General features: G+C 29.3%; 1 protein-coding gene across 3 annotated transcripts; it reads left to right on the forward strand.

The window, feature by feature from the left end:
• The first annotated feature begins 1,384 nt into the window (after window positions 1–1,384).
• On the forward strand, window positions 1,385–17,336 carry LOC149054177 (dedicator of cytokinesis protein 1-like). Of its 3 annotated transcripts, none has more exons than XM_089230502.1 (33): window positions 1,385–1,891; window positions 3,194–3,374; window positions 3,433–3,529; window positions 3,593–3,738; window positions 3,924–4,047; window positions 4,113–4,355; window positions 4,438–4,652; window positions 4,715–4,841; window positions 4,918–5,127; window positions 5,195–5,470; window positions 5,537–5,708; window positions 5,764–5,951; window positions 6,027–6,127; window positions 6,196–6,327; window positions 7,064–7,243; window positions 7,336–7,510; window positions 10,173–10,283; window positions 11,019–11,174; window positions 11,420–11,613; window positions 11,919–12,151; window positions 12,253–12,443; window positions 12,545–12,673; window positions 13,444–13,557; window positions 13,642–13,896; window positions 13,958–14,294; window positions 14,414–14,507; window positions 14,584–14,811; window positions 14,870–15,209; window positions 15,283–15,386; window positions 15,535–15,871; window positions 15,940–16,063; window positions 16,129–16,274; window positions 16,362–17,336. In XM_089230502.1, exons 1-33 carry the CDS (start codon window positions 1,840–1,842, stop codon window positions 16,446–16,448), a joined length of 5,799 nt encoding a protein of 1,932 aa, XP_089086628.1. In that variant the 5' UTR covers window positions 1,385–1,839; the 3' UTR covers window positions 16,449–17,336. The 3 variants fall into 3 exon arrangements, with proteins under 3 accessions (XP_089086628.1, XP_089086630.1, XP_089086629.1); XM_089230503.1 differs by having other exon boundaries at window positions 1,387–1,891; window positions 16,132–16,274; XM_089230504.1 differs by lacking the exon at window positions 10,173–10,283 and having other exon boundaries at window positions 1,386–1,891.
• The last annotated feature ends 1,158 nt before the right edge of the window (window positions 17,337–18,494 follow it).

Genomic DNA, 18,494 nt, shown 5'->3' on the forward strand with positions numbered 1-18,494 from the left:
GGTGTCAAGACATGGAGGACACCCCCCCCCCCCCCAAATACGCCACACGATTCGTGTTGTCAATATATTTTCCTTTGCAAGTTTAATTTGTAATTAACTTTCACAAATCATTTTTCCATATAAAGTAAAAATGTGTGACTTGTGGCCACGCGAGAAGCTTGGGACTTTGATCTTGTCCGAGTTCATTTTTTGAAGTTCAAACAGCATGTTGCAAGAGCGCTCTGCTATTTATTTTCCACTACATTCGAATACTACAATGGCGTGGCTGAGTAAAAAACAAAAGTATTGTAATGTTTCTTTATTGTAAAAGATTCCAATAATAGTTCTATTTTTGGTATATTCAGGGAGGAGGACGGAGGAATGATACTATACTATTATAATATTTTACTGTGCACAATTGCGCACTCTCATCAATACGCGATTGCCTACACACGTGGTCATCATGATCATATTTTAATATTATTATTAAGTTAAAAATTACTATAAAAAAATATACACACACATTCACACGACACCGCAGTTACGCACGAATTGGCTATACACGATTCGCCAAGCGTATTTTTTCTTCTAAATATTTTACAATTGACACCATGATTTTTTAATAACCCTTCTAGCAGAATACGCCATAATAGTAAATTTCCAGGTTGACGCTGGCTTTTCCGTATTTTTTCTCCAGACCCGAAGGCCAGAGATCAACCAATTTCCGAAATCAAATACTTACATCAAACAATCTATGGCTGGTGCAATATTATGATAAATTAAACAAAACACGCGAATTGATAACATTTTATTGGTTAATAAACATTTGACTACTTGAGTTGCTGTCATTGTCTGCTACCGTACCATGTATATTGCTTACCGGTATATCAATATTATATTATGATATAATAATACACTTATATGTTGGTATACGTAGATAAATAGATTAATACTTAAAAAATATTTGATTCGATACCGAATATTTAAAAAATGTTGTGAAAACGGTTGATCAGCAGTTCACCACCACAGAACAATATTTCCACAATATTTTGAAAATATAATTTTGTCTAGCGTGTCAATTGTATGCAGTTTATCAAGATCTGATTTTTGGAATTTTTAATTATACTTGGAGCCTTATGTATTATTGCTGTACTGGTATAGGCACGAAGACACTAAATCATTATTATTTGTTATTAATTGTTTTATTGTACTTTTATTAATTTATTATAGTTGTTGCCGTTGTCGGTTCACTAAATAATCACTCCCTACGCAAACGACGGAAGCGCTACCAGCGGCAGTTTAACTAGGTTCGGTTTTCCCCCGTGCGTCTTCAATATTGTGGCGGGCGGCCGGCCTAGATCCGTTCTCCTTATCTGTATTTACCATATTATTGTGGTCGGAGAACAACAACCACAATAATATTATTATCACTCTGTCATCATGGTTTTCCAATATTTTATGGCAACTGGTGAGACTGGAGGGGCACGTCGTCGCCGCCGTGCTGCTGATAACGTAAACAAAATGATTTTAAGCGTACAATAGTGAAATTCGAGTGCACCTCTACGAACGGCCGTCCGTCGGTTTTCGGCGTCCGCGATATTCAAATATTCTCCGGCCGGAAGTTTTTTCACACTTCCAGTTTAGCTTTTCCCTCCGCCGATCGTGTTTCCCCTTTACCTTCGTGCGCTGGTGGCGGTGGTGGTGGTGGTGATCGGCCCGCCTATATTCACCGAATCTGGTTGACCGTACTAAAGGTGTCATCGAGACTTCGACACCGTGTACAACTCTCCGCGGATACATATGTGCGCGTACACCCTTGCAACATCGCCTCGACGAATCGGCAGATGACGGTTTGATGACATGACTGACGAAAATTGGACCCATGTCAGCGACCGAAAGAGATATGGAATCGGTGAGTACCTATACCTACCTGGCTGCCTAGTGCTTGGACCTTGACTTGGACGATATTGTCTTCCTTGAAACGGACCAGCACAGGCGAAACTAGAAAATTGTATTAGGACAGGCCAAATGAAAAATATGAAAAAAAAATTCGGATTATAAAATAAGTTTTTTAATTTTTTAATTTTATTATGTCAGTATATTATCCAGTTAGTATTAAGCCATAGTGGCCTGACCCGTAGTTTCGCCTATGCGGACCAGTGTATCATATTTTACACGGTTTGAAACTGGTCAAACAGCTCAGTTTGTTTTCGCTTTCCGTCCCGGTTTGCTTGTTCGGATATTGCTGTGGTAAACACACTTTGCTAAATCTCTCATTAGTATGCGAGACACTGTCGGTTGTTGTTTGGTACTGTGTACCTATATAATATGACACACCAATGATTATATTTCCTATGCAATTTATATAGGTACTCAATTTATTTTAATTTAATGGTTCTAAATTTTGATTGAATATCACATTTATACTAATATAAATATTAATTGTGATATTTATTCAATATTATTGGGTTGTTTTATACCTATTGGATATTTTAATTAGTATTTTTTTTATTTTTAAATAAATTTTAAACCATTTCAAGAATTTTTACTTACAAAAATATTTCAAATAACAAAAAAAAAACCTAGAATAAAAATAATTAATAGTGCCTTGTGATATACAGATAATTTATTATGAGCAAGCATATAGATGTATTATCATATTAAATGGCCGATAGTAACCTACTACTAAGTAGTAAATATTAAATTTTCATGAATTGTAGTTGATAGAGTTATAAGAATTCAATTTCCCGCAATTAGTAATTTCGTTGGTCGAATAAATGACTAATATACAAAACCAATACTTATTAAAAATTTTAATCTATAAAAAATATGACAATCAATAGCACAAATAAAGAAATTTTCTTTATTGTAAAAAATATACCTAATTTTGTTATGAAATTCTCGAACAATATTTATGAAATGTATTGTTAATTATTTTCTCTTATCTCTTTACAAAACTGTTTGTAATTTTGTCAAGTGTATTGGCCATCAAATACAAAAAAATATTGTTACTCCCATCATTACTAGATGCAGGATGAGCTTGTTAGCAAATTTCAATGACATCCAATAATTATAATTGAGTGTTTTAAAACAACACCATGACTGCAAAAAGGGGACAAGCTATACCGTTTTATGTTTCAACTATTATTAGCTGTTGTTCTATTTCATTTATTAATATAATTTATTAATTTGTGACCTGAATTTTGATTTGTAGCTATTCATAACTATCTTCAAAGTGGACCACATCGTATCAAACTGCTGGCCGGTGAATGTGTTCACGTTCTGGAAGAATGTGGTGAATGGTATTACGGGTTCTCTTTTAAGAATAAATCAACCCACGGGATATTTCCTAAAAAATTTGTTCATATTATGGATAATGTTGTCGAAAAATTTGGGTTTGTTTGATTTTTAAAATTGATTATTTAGTGATTAACAATTTTTTATCATTATTAGGCCTGCGGAGTTGACAGTTTTGAAGCAACCACAAATTGTGCATGAATTAACCAGTGTCATCCGAGAATGGGGTGCCATATGGAAACAATTATACATAGTAAGAATAAATTATTTTTAAATAGGTAAACAAATATTATTTTTTATTTTTGTTTTTTTTCAGTCTCACAACTCAAATTTTAAAAATGTAAAAAATAAAATGTACGAATTAATAAATTTTAGAAGTAAAATATTATCTGGTACACTTCCTGTAGACGAGCTAAAAGAAATACAAAGACTGGCTACATCTACCATAGATATTGGAAACAAGTAAACAAATTTTTAATATAAAAAAATAATATGATTTTAAAAATTGTTTAAAAAATATCATTATTATTATTTAAACAACAATGACTCGTTTGTGATGTAATTTTTGTTGAAATGACTTAACTTATATTTTATGTTATGATTGTTAGTAATAAAGTTAATTATTTTTATTGTGTTTAATTTTTTAGATTATTAGGGCTAGATATGGTGGTTCGGGATGAACAGGGTAATATTTTAAATCCATTACATACACCAACAATCCAGCTGTACAAACATCATGAAATAGCCACTGAACGCATCCAAAATTCTCATGTAAAATTATTGTTTATTTAATGCAACACGATTGTTTTTAAATGTGATAATATTTATAATTGCAGACCGCTGGGGTGTATAAAAAGTCAATTCAACAAATCAACTATTTATATAACTACACTGTTTATTTATCTGTACACAATTTCATGTGCAAAATAATGGATGATGCTGAACTACTATTAACATTATATGATGTGAAGAGTGGTAAATCATTTTCTGAAAATTTTGCTATACGATGGGCAACCAATAAAATGGACCAAGGATGGTCACAGACTGATATTTTTCATAATTTCAGAGCTTTATTCACAGTAATAATCTAAATAAAAATGATTTATAATTCTTAATTTAAGTGACCTAGGATACTCACAAATGTTAATATCTGATTTTTAGGACTTAGGAACCAGAGATTTAACTCGAGAGAAAGTATACTTAGTTTGTTATATAATAAGAATTGGTGGTATGGATAATGATAGTAATAGTAAAAAGAGTGGAGCTACGACACAAATCCGTAGACCATGGGGTGTTGCTGCTATGGATTTGACTTTGTATTTTACTCAAAAATTGGAGAGTGATGAAGACAAGCATCATTTTATGCCATTTTTACCGTAAATATATTTTAATTTAATTTAAAATACAACTTTTAGTTAAATTTTTTCTACGTTCTCAGATGTGAAAAGGATAACCTAGAAAATACCCTGAAAAGGTATTTAAATCTCAGAGACTATTCTCATAAAGAACACAAAGGTCAAGGACTATATGTCAGTTTTAAACTACTGCATGGGGATATTAAACAGGTATTATAATAATAATTCTTCTGTTTTATTTATTATAGTATAATATATTTATAATTTAATTTATTTTAACTGGTAGGTGCGTGAAGAATGTCCACATTTAGTACTCGGTAATGTTGCCTTAGTGAGAAAAATGGGCTTTCCGGAAGTTATATTACCTGGTGATGTGAGAAATGATCTCTACCTAATGTTAGTAAATGGAGAATTCTCAAGAGGGAGTTTGTCTTCTTCAGACAAAAATATCCAAGTTACTGTCACAGCATGTAATGAAAAGGGTGTTAAGTTATTAGTAAGTTATGATTATTTGTTATTTTAGGTTTATATATTGAATATTTAATATCTAATACTTATTTTAGGGAGTAATCATGTTGGGTGGTGACTCTGAACCTCTTTCTGATTTTAATTCTGTTGTTTACTATCATGAAGATAAACCTCGCTGGTATGAAATTGTAAAATTAGCCATACCTATAGAGGATTTTAAAGGTAGTCATTTGAAATTCATGTTCAAACATAGATCATCAAATGAAACCAAAGATAAAAATGAAAAACCATTTGCATTATCATTTGTTAAATTAATGCAAGATAATGGTACTACTTTGAGAGACACGTTACATGAATTATTGGTGTACAAAGTATGTGGTATAAGATTTTTTTTTTCTATAAATTAAATATTTTATGTAAAATAAAATATATTACAGATTGATCATAAAAAATTTGATTTCATGGACATTTCGTATCTAAGTCTTGCTTCAAGGAAAAATGAATTAACCGAAACAAATAATCAAATATCTGTACCTGGACTATCCTTAGCTAATAAAGACATATTTATAATACAGTCAAATATTTGCTCAACCAAACTAACACAAAATGGTTTGTTAGTAAAATATCTATTTATTAAATAATCTAGAATTTTTATTTCTTCTAGTTGATCTCTTGGGTTTGTTGAATTGGACAAGTCACCCTGACAAACTTCGTACAAGTTTATCAGCTTTAATGAACGTTGATGGTGAAGAAGTAGTTAAGTTCTTGCAAGATGTTTTAGATGCATTATTTAATATTCTCATGCATAATTCTGATTCTGATCTCTTTGACAACATGGTTTTTGAATGTTTGGTTTGTAAATATGTTTTAACAGTAATTTCTGTTATTATATCTATTATTCACCGATTTCAATGTTTATATTTTTAGCTATATATTATTGGATTAGTTTCTGATAGAAAATATCAACACTTCCAACCAGTTCTAGATTTGTATATTAAAGAAAGTTTTTCTGCAACACTGGCCTATAAGTGAGTTAGTTATAACTTAAAAACCATTTGACAATGATATATTTTACAATAATTATTGTGTGTTTTAGTAAATTGATAGTTGTTTTAAAGTTCCATTTAAGTAACTTGGATCAAACTGACAAAGATCTCTTATTAAAAATAATGAAATCATTCAAGTACATCATGAAGTTTATTGCCAGATCTCGTTTTTTGTTTTCTCAGTAAGTGTTTATACTATAAGTAGTTTATTTTAAATTGTAATATTGAATTATGTATAATATGTTAAAATTATAATTGTAATCATAGGTAGATAAACTCGCTAAGGTAGTGTACAAAATGCCTTAGTATTTTTTTTTTCTTCGTTTTATTACAAGTCTATTAGTAACTAGGCTTCCATAAATGCTATATATTTTATACTGAATACAAAAAAAAAAAATCTTGGTAGCTTTATTTATAAGATCTGTTGTAGAAGGAAAAAAAGGAACTAATCTTCAAACAGAAATTTTTGATGAGTAAATTAGTAACAAGGGTTTTTTTTTCATCTGTAATATTTACCATTTCTATAAAATTTTAAAAAGATTAAATAGCTAGAAGCCTAGAATATACTATATAACCTATTATCAATTAATATATAATCAAATATATATATTTAAAAAAAATGCTTGGCTATAGATCAACATGGCACTTTTTTTAAATAACAAACAGCACATGCGGACACTGCAGTCCTCACACATATAAACAAGTCACGCCCCTGTCAAAATAATTTTGCTTATACATACAGTTTATGTGTCATAAAGTAATTTTAGGCCATTTTATGTATATTCCATTATTCCCAATTGCAAAAATGTTAACTGTCTATTTTTGCTTATGATTTTAATTATGTTGTATTGCTTGTTTTCCATTTTTCCGATGTATAAATTAATAAATATTATATATTTATTATTTGTATTTAAATAGATTATATGAAGGCAAAGGACAACAGACTTTTGAAATGTCCATGTATGAAATGTTGAAGTTGATATCAAATTTAATGTGTAATAACTCAGATTCAACATTATTTTTACAAGGTGCATGTCTTAAATATATTCCTTATTCTATTCCCGACATAATGACTGTCTTTAGTACTACTCAATTAAGGTATATAATTGTATTACTTATTACTAAGACTCAATGTTAATGTGGTTAGTATATTATCATTTATTTGTTGCACTTTAAATTTTCTGTTAAAGTACTTTACTGGTGGAACTCATTGGTAACTTGCCTCCATCCAGATTGGTGAAACAAAAGTTGATTACCATGAGTGACATAGTTCATAGCCAACTTTTTTTAAACTCAGATTGCCGTGCCATATTACTTCCATCTATTCTTGCTAGAATTAAAGAGCTTTTAGAGTCTTCAGATGAGGTATGTACTGTATTTCAAATTGGATATTTCATTAATTTTATGTATGCAAATATTTTATTTCTATCAAATAATAATTTTAATAATGTTTAACTAATTTGCAATTGATTAATACTTTTTTCTATCACAAAATGTCTTATTTAAATTTTTAGTTTAGCACCAGACAAATATACTCCCTCTGTATATATTATAATAGATGTTTAAAAATTCTAAAATGCATAGAGAAAAAAATTACTGCAAAAAGAAACTAATGTTCTCAAACTGATAACTTTAATTGTATTTATATTTTCCAAATTATAAAAACATACTCCGGCACAGATAAAGTTCTTTCCTATGAGTTGTGGAATTTTAGTAATTATACTATAAACATAGAGGGAGTATAGTTGTCCCTCACAAAACAGTTTTTGGTATGTTGTACATTTCTAAGACTGAGATTCTACATGTGTATGTAATGTTCTCTTAAGTAAATATTGGTTGAATTAAAATATTTGCTCACGTCTCCATTTAACGTTTTGTTGCATCTTGAGTTTTGCAACGTGCATGCTTGTGATTTAAATATATATATTATGTGGCACAGTATAATATTCAATATTTTTAACCAACAATATATATTGTCGCATACTCACATACATAGTGTTTAGATTGTTTTTAAACAAATCAATACTCCAGACATTTTTATAATTATAAAATATTTTAAACTTTCTAAGACACTGTAAATAATGTATACTATACATTACTGTTTGTTCTAACAAAATGGCAATCTTTTTTATGTGTATAAAAATGAAATGGAATGAATTGTTTGTAACTAAAAATGTGTGTTAACATAAATTAATTGTATAAATATTTTAACATATTTCAGTGTTATGAGAGTTTACCTCGTGGTTGCTTGTTGGCCTACCACTCACAGCACATTGGCAATCTTGATTTGTTTTGTGCTTCTATTGAAATAAAAATTTTTAAATGTTGCAAATACTAATATTAAATGTGGGTAAAATTATTTATAAAACTTTCAAATCTATATTTATTCATCTAAAAATCTACTTTTACCTTGATAATTTATGGGAAAAAAAAAATCCTTTAACTTTGCTACCTAACTATTTCTTTAGTTTTGAATTATTTTTCTTCTTAAATTGGTTAATATATTTTGGAATTAGATAGTGGTTCATATTTATTCACCTATTAAATTAATGAAATTCATTTTTTTTATTTCAAGTGTTAGCGTTATTTTAAGTATGTTATGACTTAGGAAAAAAAAAAATTAAAAATAAGAGGTTAGATTTTGAATGGCATTGACCAATTTTATTGTCATAACTAATGACAATAAATTACTTGAATGGCTTATTTACAATTTTATATTAAAAACCAACCAATTATTTATTAAGTGCATGTTTGTTTGGGATGTTTTAATAAAAATTAATACATTTGAATATTTGTTGTTATACTAATATTTCTATAATAGCGATGAGTGATGACTAATAATACTGGCTTGGTTTTAGATAATAGTTAAAATTGACTCAAAGAATTTTTTTTTTTCAATTAAGTATCTGTATTTGTATAAGCCAAGGTTGACAGTTTTTGGGGATATACCATCTGTTATAGGTACACCGGGTGGGTATTGCACTATTGCTAGAATAGTGCTCGAATGATATATCTTAGTACTGAAGTACCAACACACCGTCCAAATATGGTAATACCGTAAAATATATGGGTTGGATACCTTTGACAATATTTTTTAGTGTACTGGTTCTAATACCTCTATATCCTATTATTTTTTTGGTATTTCAGTATTATGGTCTATTCTACACTAGAACCGATTTTATTATAGCTATATTAATCTGCGATTTCAATACTGTCGACCCTAATATAGGTAATTTTATTAGAGATTTCTCGTTAACTTTGAAAACTATTTAAAAAGAAATGCATTATTTAATTGCTAGAAACATTTGTAAATTAAATTTAAAATTTAAATGTGACAACATGAAAGTAAATTTATATTGAACAATATTAAATTACTGTAATTAGATTATAACCTTTAAAAATTAAAGAAAACTGGTTTAAATTACCTCTATATGTACATTTCAAAATAATCTTGAAAAAATAAAATTATGTGATAAAATTTAAATATTTCATTTTCCCATTTATTAAAAGACTTATTTTTATTAATTAAAAATATCGCAATGTATGTTTAATATGCTGTTTATTTTATTTTATTTTTGGGCACTTTGCTCAATATTTTATTTAAATATATTTTAATAAATAAATATATATAAATCATACATTGATATCAAAAATAATTTAACATATTAGTTACATAAACAAAATATATAGTAATAAATAACAACACCCTTAAATGCATTTGCCTCAGAAAATTTAAAAAAATTAACTTTTTTTTAAATTTTGATCATGTTGGCATAGTTATCTTATATAATAAATCATTAAATAATGCATTTCTTCCTGATAATTGTAATACTAAAAAAAAAAATGAATGTAATTTAAATATTATTTATTTTTGGTCATAAACAAATCAATCTCATTTTATAAAAAGTATTATTATTCTATTTCTGTTTTTTTGCTAAACATAATATCAATATAAGGTACTTAAATGAAAAAGAAAATAAATCTTCAGTAGGTGATGTTTAGTAGTAGTATTTATTAACTCCGCCAGGCGAAAACTAGCATCGAGTTTCGAAACAAAACAAAATCAGTTGCGAAAATTGCCAAAGTGCTGGGAGAAAATGGCCGCAAGTTACTAGACTCTCCTGACATGAGTGATCAAGTATGTTAATTATAATTATGTATTTATACACATTAAATGGTACTCGGCTGTTTACTTTAAAAGTTTAAACTAGATTAATATTTAAACTTTGTATTATGCATTTATGCCACCAATAAATCATTTTAACTACCTAAAACATTAAAAAAAAAAGAAAATTTTCCATATGAAATATTGTGATAATTTAATAACTAATATTCTCAGGACAATTAAAGTTTATACTAAATTAGAAGGTTAAGTGGATTCGATACCAACCATTTTTAAGGAGTACAGTATAGGCAAATTCCTTAGCATTTTTGAGTATCGTGTAGATAATAAGTGATCATGGTGCGTTTGTAGTGTAAAGAAGGCTTCGTAAACATTAATTATTATTATTATAAGAATTATTTTTCAAATCTTTTATTTTGTATATTGTTTCTATTTATGGTCTTTTAAAGCTGGTACGATTTGAGTAGGGTATATTTGTTTAAAAATGTATTTTACTCGTGAGTTCTTAATTTTATTTTTCGTATAATACGTATAAACCATAAACATTTGCTTTGTGGATAGACTATTTTCATGTGGATCGAGCCATTTATTGAATTTTTAAGGTTTTTGCAATTCTGTGTATTATTGTTATTATTTGTTTTTGTGGACTTAACGCTGTGTTGTAGACCTCGCGGCCGTCTAATTTGATGAAAATGTACTGACTCATGTAAAAGTGAAATTTATTTTTACGACTGTGCCCATTGTGTACAGGTCGAAATGTGTGTAAAACTATTAGGCGACATTATGGATCTGCTGTACGTGGCCGATACGGGATCAACGTTTCGTGATATTACCGAAATAATGCTTACTGTCATGCGTACTGTAATTCAAACCACCATAGCGATGAACCGCGAAGGAACACTAGTGGTAAGTATATACGATGATGATTTTTAATTTAATAACAACCCTTATATCTTGTTACTAACCAGAAGCAAATTAATTATAATTTAAAAAAAAAACTTCGACTTGTAAATATCAATAATCGAAAAAAAAAACAATTTATTTTCATCGACGAGCACTAAAAGCCCACCAGTGAATATACAGCGGAGGTTACAATAATCATTATTTCCCGTTTTAATATCGACAAACGATTTCGTATTTTTGTGCTGTAGGGCTACCTCGTGTCCATCATGATATCGACGTTGCGCCAGATGACCGCCGAGCACTTTGATATCTACATCAAAAACTTTCCCACTAAAATCGACCTGTTAGATTTTCTCATGGAGATACTGCTCGTCTTCAAGGATCTTGTTATACGGCCGGTGTTTCCCAAAGATTGGTGCGAGATGATAATGCTTCAGAACAGGTAAGACGTCGTCGCGCTTTTGAGCGTACCGTTCTCGTTCCTTCGTCCGGAATGCATCACATAATGCATAATAATATGTCATATTGACTCGTGAAAAGTTTTACTCTCGAACGTGTACCGAAACTGCGAGATACTAACATTTGCCTCTTCCACCTCTTTCTCATAATCTCATCCCTAGTCTCGACCCTCTGTACATCTTGTAGATCTCCACCTCCTTAGGGTTGTTGTAACGCGCAGGCTTTGCACACTACACGCACAAAATTCACAGATAATATTTATCTAAATGTTTTTTTTTCCTTACACAGTGTGATATTGAAGTCGTTGAGGTACTTTTCGCACACGATCCGTGATTATTTCTTCAAAGACTTCGAACACCAAGCGTGGAACAACTTTTTCCATTGTGCCGTCACGTTCTTGACTCAGCCAGCTCTCCAGCTGGAACAGTTCTCGTCCAATAAACGCTGGCGGATCATTAGTCGGTACAAAGACATGCGCAGAGAAACCGGATTTGAAATCCTAAGCATGTGGTTTAATTTGGGTAAGTTTTACATAGAACACTAGAGTGGCATTGTATCACCATGCTGTTCTGGATGTCTGAGTTAATTTTCAGTTTTAAGATTAGTTTATATTGTTTAATAGGGCAGTACAAAGTAAATTTCGTCCCTAGTCTGGTGGGTTCTTTCCTAGAGATGACGTTGACGCCCGAAGTTGAATTACGCAAAGCAACCATACCTATATTCTTTGATATGATGCAATGTGAGTTTTATTCGTGTTTCGATGGCCACACAAACAAACGAGACTCAAGTAATATCAAAGCTAAATTCAATGACGTAAGTCTACTTTAATTAATTATATTAAATTCTCATCTTATGTCATAAACTTGTAATGGTAAATATTGTAATGATGCTTACTAAATTTATATGTTTAACAGTTTGAAAACGAAATGATCGCCAAACTTGATCACTTAGTTGAAGGTGGTAAAGGCGATGAACAATTCAAAGAACTTTTTGAATCTGTAATGTTAAGGAAGTGTGAAAATCATTCTACTATGAGAGACCAAGTAATTAAAATACTTAATCCTCAAAGTTAAATAATTTTAGAAAGCAGAGTATTTGGTTTAGGACTTAAATACTGTCAATCATTATCTGCAAACTTTTACCTAATTAATCCGATTTTTAAGTACACAAAACAAATTAAATATTTCTTACTATAAAAAATAGTTACAACTTACAAAATTTGAATATTTATTACCAGATACAGAAATATTTAATTCCTTTTATATTGTTGTACTAGAAACAATTCCAACGATACCAGTTTTTTTTTTTCTCGGCACTAATGAATTCATTATTTATAACTACCTATGTGAATATTAATATAATAATATTATTTAAGTCAACTAAAATAATGAAATTTAAATTTCTAATAATATTGCTCATTTGACAATATTCAACACATGATCTAGAGTTGAACTATTTGTATAATATATAACTTTTTATGCAGAAGCATAACTGTTAAGTTTAAGCACAAATGTGTATGGTTACAAATAATATTGATTATTGATAAAAATAAAAATTTGATATACTTGACATACCACACTTACAATATAATAGCACTATACCTATAAAATTAAGTATATATTTTTTTTTTCATTTTTTTTCTATTGAATATTAAACTTAAAAGTTTCTTATTTCTAAATACAATATGTGTATAATTTTACAGTACTTTTATTGCTCATACTTAAGGTTTTTAGAACTAACAATCTCATAAATATCTAAAAAATAAAATAAAGCATGTTGTACATTTTTAAATTTGGTTATTATTGAATTTCAGGGTTATCGATTTGTTAAAATAGTTACTGGTCTTCTGGAGCGGTTATTAGAATATCGAGCAGTTATAAATGATGAAAACAAAGAAAATAGGATGAACTGTACTGTCAACTTATTGGTAAATAAATATATATATATATATATATATAACTTAATATAAGTGCATTTCAATAAACTCTACAAACTTTTTATTTTCATTTAGAATTTCTATATGGATATAAAACGACAAGAAATGTACATCAGATATGTGAACAAACTGTGTTCTCTTCATTTAGAGTGTGACGACTTTGCTGAAGCTGCATATACTCTTAGACTACACAGTGAATTACTATTATGGTCAAATGATCCATTGCCACCTTTATTACGATCTCCATTGAGATATCCAACATGCGACACTCATAGACAATTAAAGGAAGCTTTATACCACGACATCATTGATTATTTCAATAAAGGAAAAGTAAGATCTTTATTGCCTTCAAACAGTTACACAGCAATTTTGTATTATACTATTTTTTCAGATGTGGGAATGTGCTGTGCACATGTGTAAAGAACTAGCCAGACAGTGTGAAAGTGAGACATATGATTATATACAGCTAAGCTCATTGTTACAACGCATGTCAAATTTCTATGATAATATAATGAAGCAGCTTAGACCTGAACCAGAGTATTTCAGAGTTGCATATTATGGTAAAGGTTTTCCTTCATTCATACAAAACAAAGTTTTTATATACAGAGGTAAAGAATATGAACGTCTAAGCGATTTCTCAAACAGGACACTAAATCAATTTCCTAATGCTACATTAATGCAAACCCTATCAAAACCTGGATCAGAAATTACTGAATCTTCTAATCAATGTATCCTTTTGAAAATGAAAACATTTTTATTGAAATTATAGTGAATTTTCATGACTGACAAGCATTAATAATTTTATATTTCAATTTTTTTAATTCCCTTAACTCTATAAATAATACAGATATTCAAATTAATAATGTAGAACCAGTAATGGATGAACGAAAAGAACATTTATTGAGAAAACCGATTAGCCAGCAAATACTTAGATATTATAGGTAAACTACTGCATAATTTACAATATTAAATTTATATTTGATAAATAATTTTTTTTTTATTAATTTATTATCTCAGAGTAAATGATGTGAAGCGATTTAAATTTTCAAGACCATTTTACCGTGTAGATCCTAAGGTAAACTCAAATGATGATAATGAGTTTGCAAATCTATGGATTGAACGCACAGTGTTAGATACAACATATTCATTACCTGGAATACTACGATGGTTTCCAGTTAAACATTTCGAAACATACGAAATAAGTCCACTTAAAAATGCTATTGAGACTATGCAGGAAACAAATAAGTAATTAATGTCAAAGAACTCCTCAAATTAGTATTTAAACTATCATTTTTTATAATAGGTATCTAAGAGAGTTGATAATAGCTCATCGTAATGACTCGACATTGCCATTGAATCCTTTGACTATGAAATTGAATGGTATACTGGATGCAGCTGTTATGGGAGGAGTAACCAAGTATGAAAAAGCATTTTTCACACCTGAATATTCGGCGAATCATGAAGAAGATGAACAACTTATCGAAATGTTAAAAGATTTGGTTGCTTCCCAAATACCATTATTAGATATTGGTGTAAAAGTACATAGTGCACGTGCTCCACCATCGCTGACACCTTTACAATCACGATTTGAAGACTGTTTTGAAAAAATGAAAGTGCATATTGAAGAAAATTATGGAAAAAAGGTGAATAGAATACAAATCATAAAATAATTTTTTAATTATTGTTGAGTGTGTTTACATTGTTATTTTTTTTTAGACGTGTGATATTAAATTTGATGTGATCAAAATGAGAAGACATACAACTGCAGGAAGCCGTTTTAACGAAAAAAGATATTCTGGTTCTAGTATTGGATCAGCAGAGTAAGTCAGCTGCTTAATTAGGAAGGGTATATGGTATTCATTTGCATGGATCAGAGAAGAGAGAGAGAGGCTATGGGGATTTAGCCCCCCTCTTTTGGAAAATGTTATATGTTGTGTATTTACTAGTACTATCATTTTTTATTTACAGAGGACAAAATGGTATAACTAAGCAATCTCTTATGTCAACGACTTCATTATCTTCCAGCTTGGCTATCTTTGCTGGACCTGTATTAGTGTCTGGTTCAAATAAATTTGGTACTATTGGGGCACTTACAAGAAAAGATAAAAAAGAAAAAAAAAGACGTAATAGGACTGTATCAAAAATGGCAACAACAAATGATAGAGATTTAAGCATTTCTAACAGCTCTTCAAGCAATAGTCAATGGTATGCACTGCCTGATGCGGACAATATGTCTTTGAGTTCTATGAACAGTAATCTAAGTGTATTTTCTTCTCCTACACCTGTCATTGAGTTACGGCAAGAGGTAATTAAAATAATTATTCAATAATTATTTTTCGATGAAAAAAATAACTATTTATCATAACACTGTAGCTAACACCCAAGAGGCCACTACGTTCAGAAGTGGAAAAAGAGAGACGTTTAAGTCGACCCAATAGTGGTCAGTATCAATTTTCAAAGTTACCATCCATGAACAGTCTTAACAGAGATTCCTTGGGTGAGTTATTACTATAATATTTTAATAGAGTATTGTTGTTACATTAAGTCTATTATTTTTACAAGTAGCAACAGATTCAACAGCAAGTGATGATGACACTCCTCCACCACTGCCTGCAAAGACTAGAGAAGCTGATTATTCAAATCTCTCAGACAAAGATAGTTTGGGACTACCTGATTATTGTAGTCCTATTATAATGAATAACATTATGGTCAGTGTTCATTGTTTTTTATATATAGATCATTTTATATTAGATATTGGTAAAATACTAAACAGTTCATTTTTGTTGCATGTCCAGTCAGAACAACCATTAATCAACTCACAAGAAAACAACAGGCCACCAACACCTCCTCCTAAGAAACCACCAATGAAAGCTCCTGTATAAAAAAAAATTTAAATAACATTTATTTATTGCTTTTCTTTTTATATATACATATAAAAAAACAAATGAAGCTGTGACCAATGAAGATTGATTTTATTATTTCTGATATTTTTTTTATTAAGTTCATACAATTTATTTAGTATAGCCATATAAAATACATAATATTATTATGTTATAAATTTAAATTAATAATATTTAAACTAAATAGAGAATTCTGGAAATATTATGTATCTTTGATAATTCACTGATCAAACTGTGGTATTGTTAATATCAATATGAGTACAGCCTCATTTATTTTTTTATCAGTAAACTTTTTTTTTTTTTTGTATTGAGACCTATTGGTGCAATATTTGTATTACATACTAAAAAAAAAATTATACTGTAATCTCATTTACAGATATTATTTGTTTTAATCTATTGTATTCATATATTTGCGTGTTAGTAAAAAAATATTATATAAATAATATGTTAGTGAAATTGTATAGAACAGAAACTTCGTTTTACTATCATTTTTCGTCAAATGTATTATCTGATTGTATAGACTGTTTTTTCTCCCCTCTTTTGTAAAATGTGTATTTTGTCGTGTATGAACATATATTACATGTATAGTGTATACAAATATACACCTATATATTTATATATTTTAATAATAACGTTAAGACAATAGTATTCAAGTTGCTCATAACAACCTGTTTACAAAAAATCTATGTCAATAAACCTACAGTTACCATTATAAAAAATCATTAGAGCGCATGTCAATTATTTTTACACAGATTCCGCAATAAATCCAATGGTTGTTGTATTTTTATAATATATCACTAATATATTTATGTAACTTATTATATATTTTTGTATTCTTTAAGTAATAACAAATATTCATTATTTATACTACTATCTGAATTTTTATTTTTGTGTTTGTCGTGTGTTTGTGTATTTTATACTTAAATATTGTGTAGTCATTTTTTTTTTCAATGATGATTTGAACATTATTTGCATTTGTATGATATGAATATTTAATATTGTTCAGTCATCTAGATTTACCAAAGGAATAAATGTTTTAAGTATTATTGTGTGATTGATTAAACTACAACATAGGTATTATTATTATTGCCTATAAAATATTATAATTTTTAATATTAATAATAAAAAGATATTTTACATAAAAACTCTAGACTTTTAGAATATATACATAGTACATACCTACTTCTTGCATCTTGGATGCTGTTAATAGATTCCGACTGGTAACAGCCATAGCTATGAGGACTAGGTATCTAGGATTTAGTCTCCCTACCTTCCTACCCCCACCCCTTCCAAAAAAAAAAATAATAATAATAAAACAGTATTTATGGCCTCATAAGTCATAAGAAAAAGTTTTCATACAAATTAGGAATTTTTGTGGGTTACCAGTGACAATTTTTGTTAACTTGCATGAAGAGGACAATAACTTGGTAAGAACCTAAGGTACATCTTGTTACAAAACTAATGTAGTGATATTATAATGAAAGTACTGATAGTTGATACGATGTGACTATTATGAAAATATAACGTGATTTCAGTATTAAAACACCGTCAGAGAGGGAGAGGCTAGCTCTCATATCGGGAAACACCGCCCATTAAACGCTGCAGTTAAGTTTTGTGTTAATAACTTCAAACTACACGGTTATACGTTATACCACGTAGGAAATTACATTATTTCAGTAAATAGTGACATGTATGCAAGTATGGAATTTAATTAGTGTGCTACTGAATTACTGTGGTGTTTAGATTCTACTTGAATTTTGAATGAACTGTTATTTCATTCAAATTCACTGTAGTAATTTTCATTAAAATTGCCCACACAGAACCTCGTAACGAATGATTAAATGGAGTAACGTACTAAAGTTGTCATGTATGATTAGGTTTCTATGTATTTTTATTCTTTAAGAGGACGTTACACCCGCATATGTTGTCTCCGTCTTACAAGTGCGTGACATACCAAATTTTATGCTAAGCAGATCACGTTTAGCTCAGTTAGTTTAAAATTTAGAGTGAATTGACCTCTTGGAAAAA

Source organism: Diuraphis noxia, unplaced genomic scaffold, assembly GCF_037042655.1.
Source record: "Diuraphis noxia isolate RWA-SAM2 unplaced genomic scaffold, SU_Dnox_SAM2 contig0009, whole genome shotgun sequence".
Lineage (NCBI taxonomy): Eukaryota > Metazoa > Arthropoda > Insecta > Hemiptera > Aphididae > Diuraphis > Diuraphis noxia.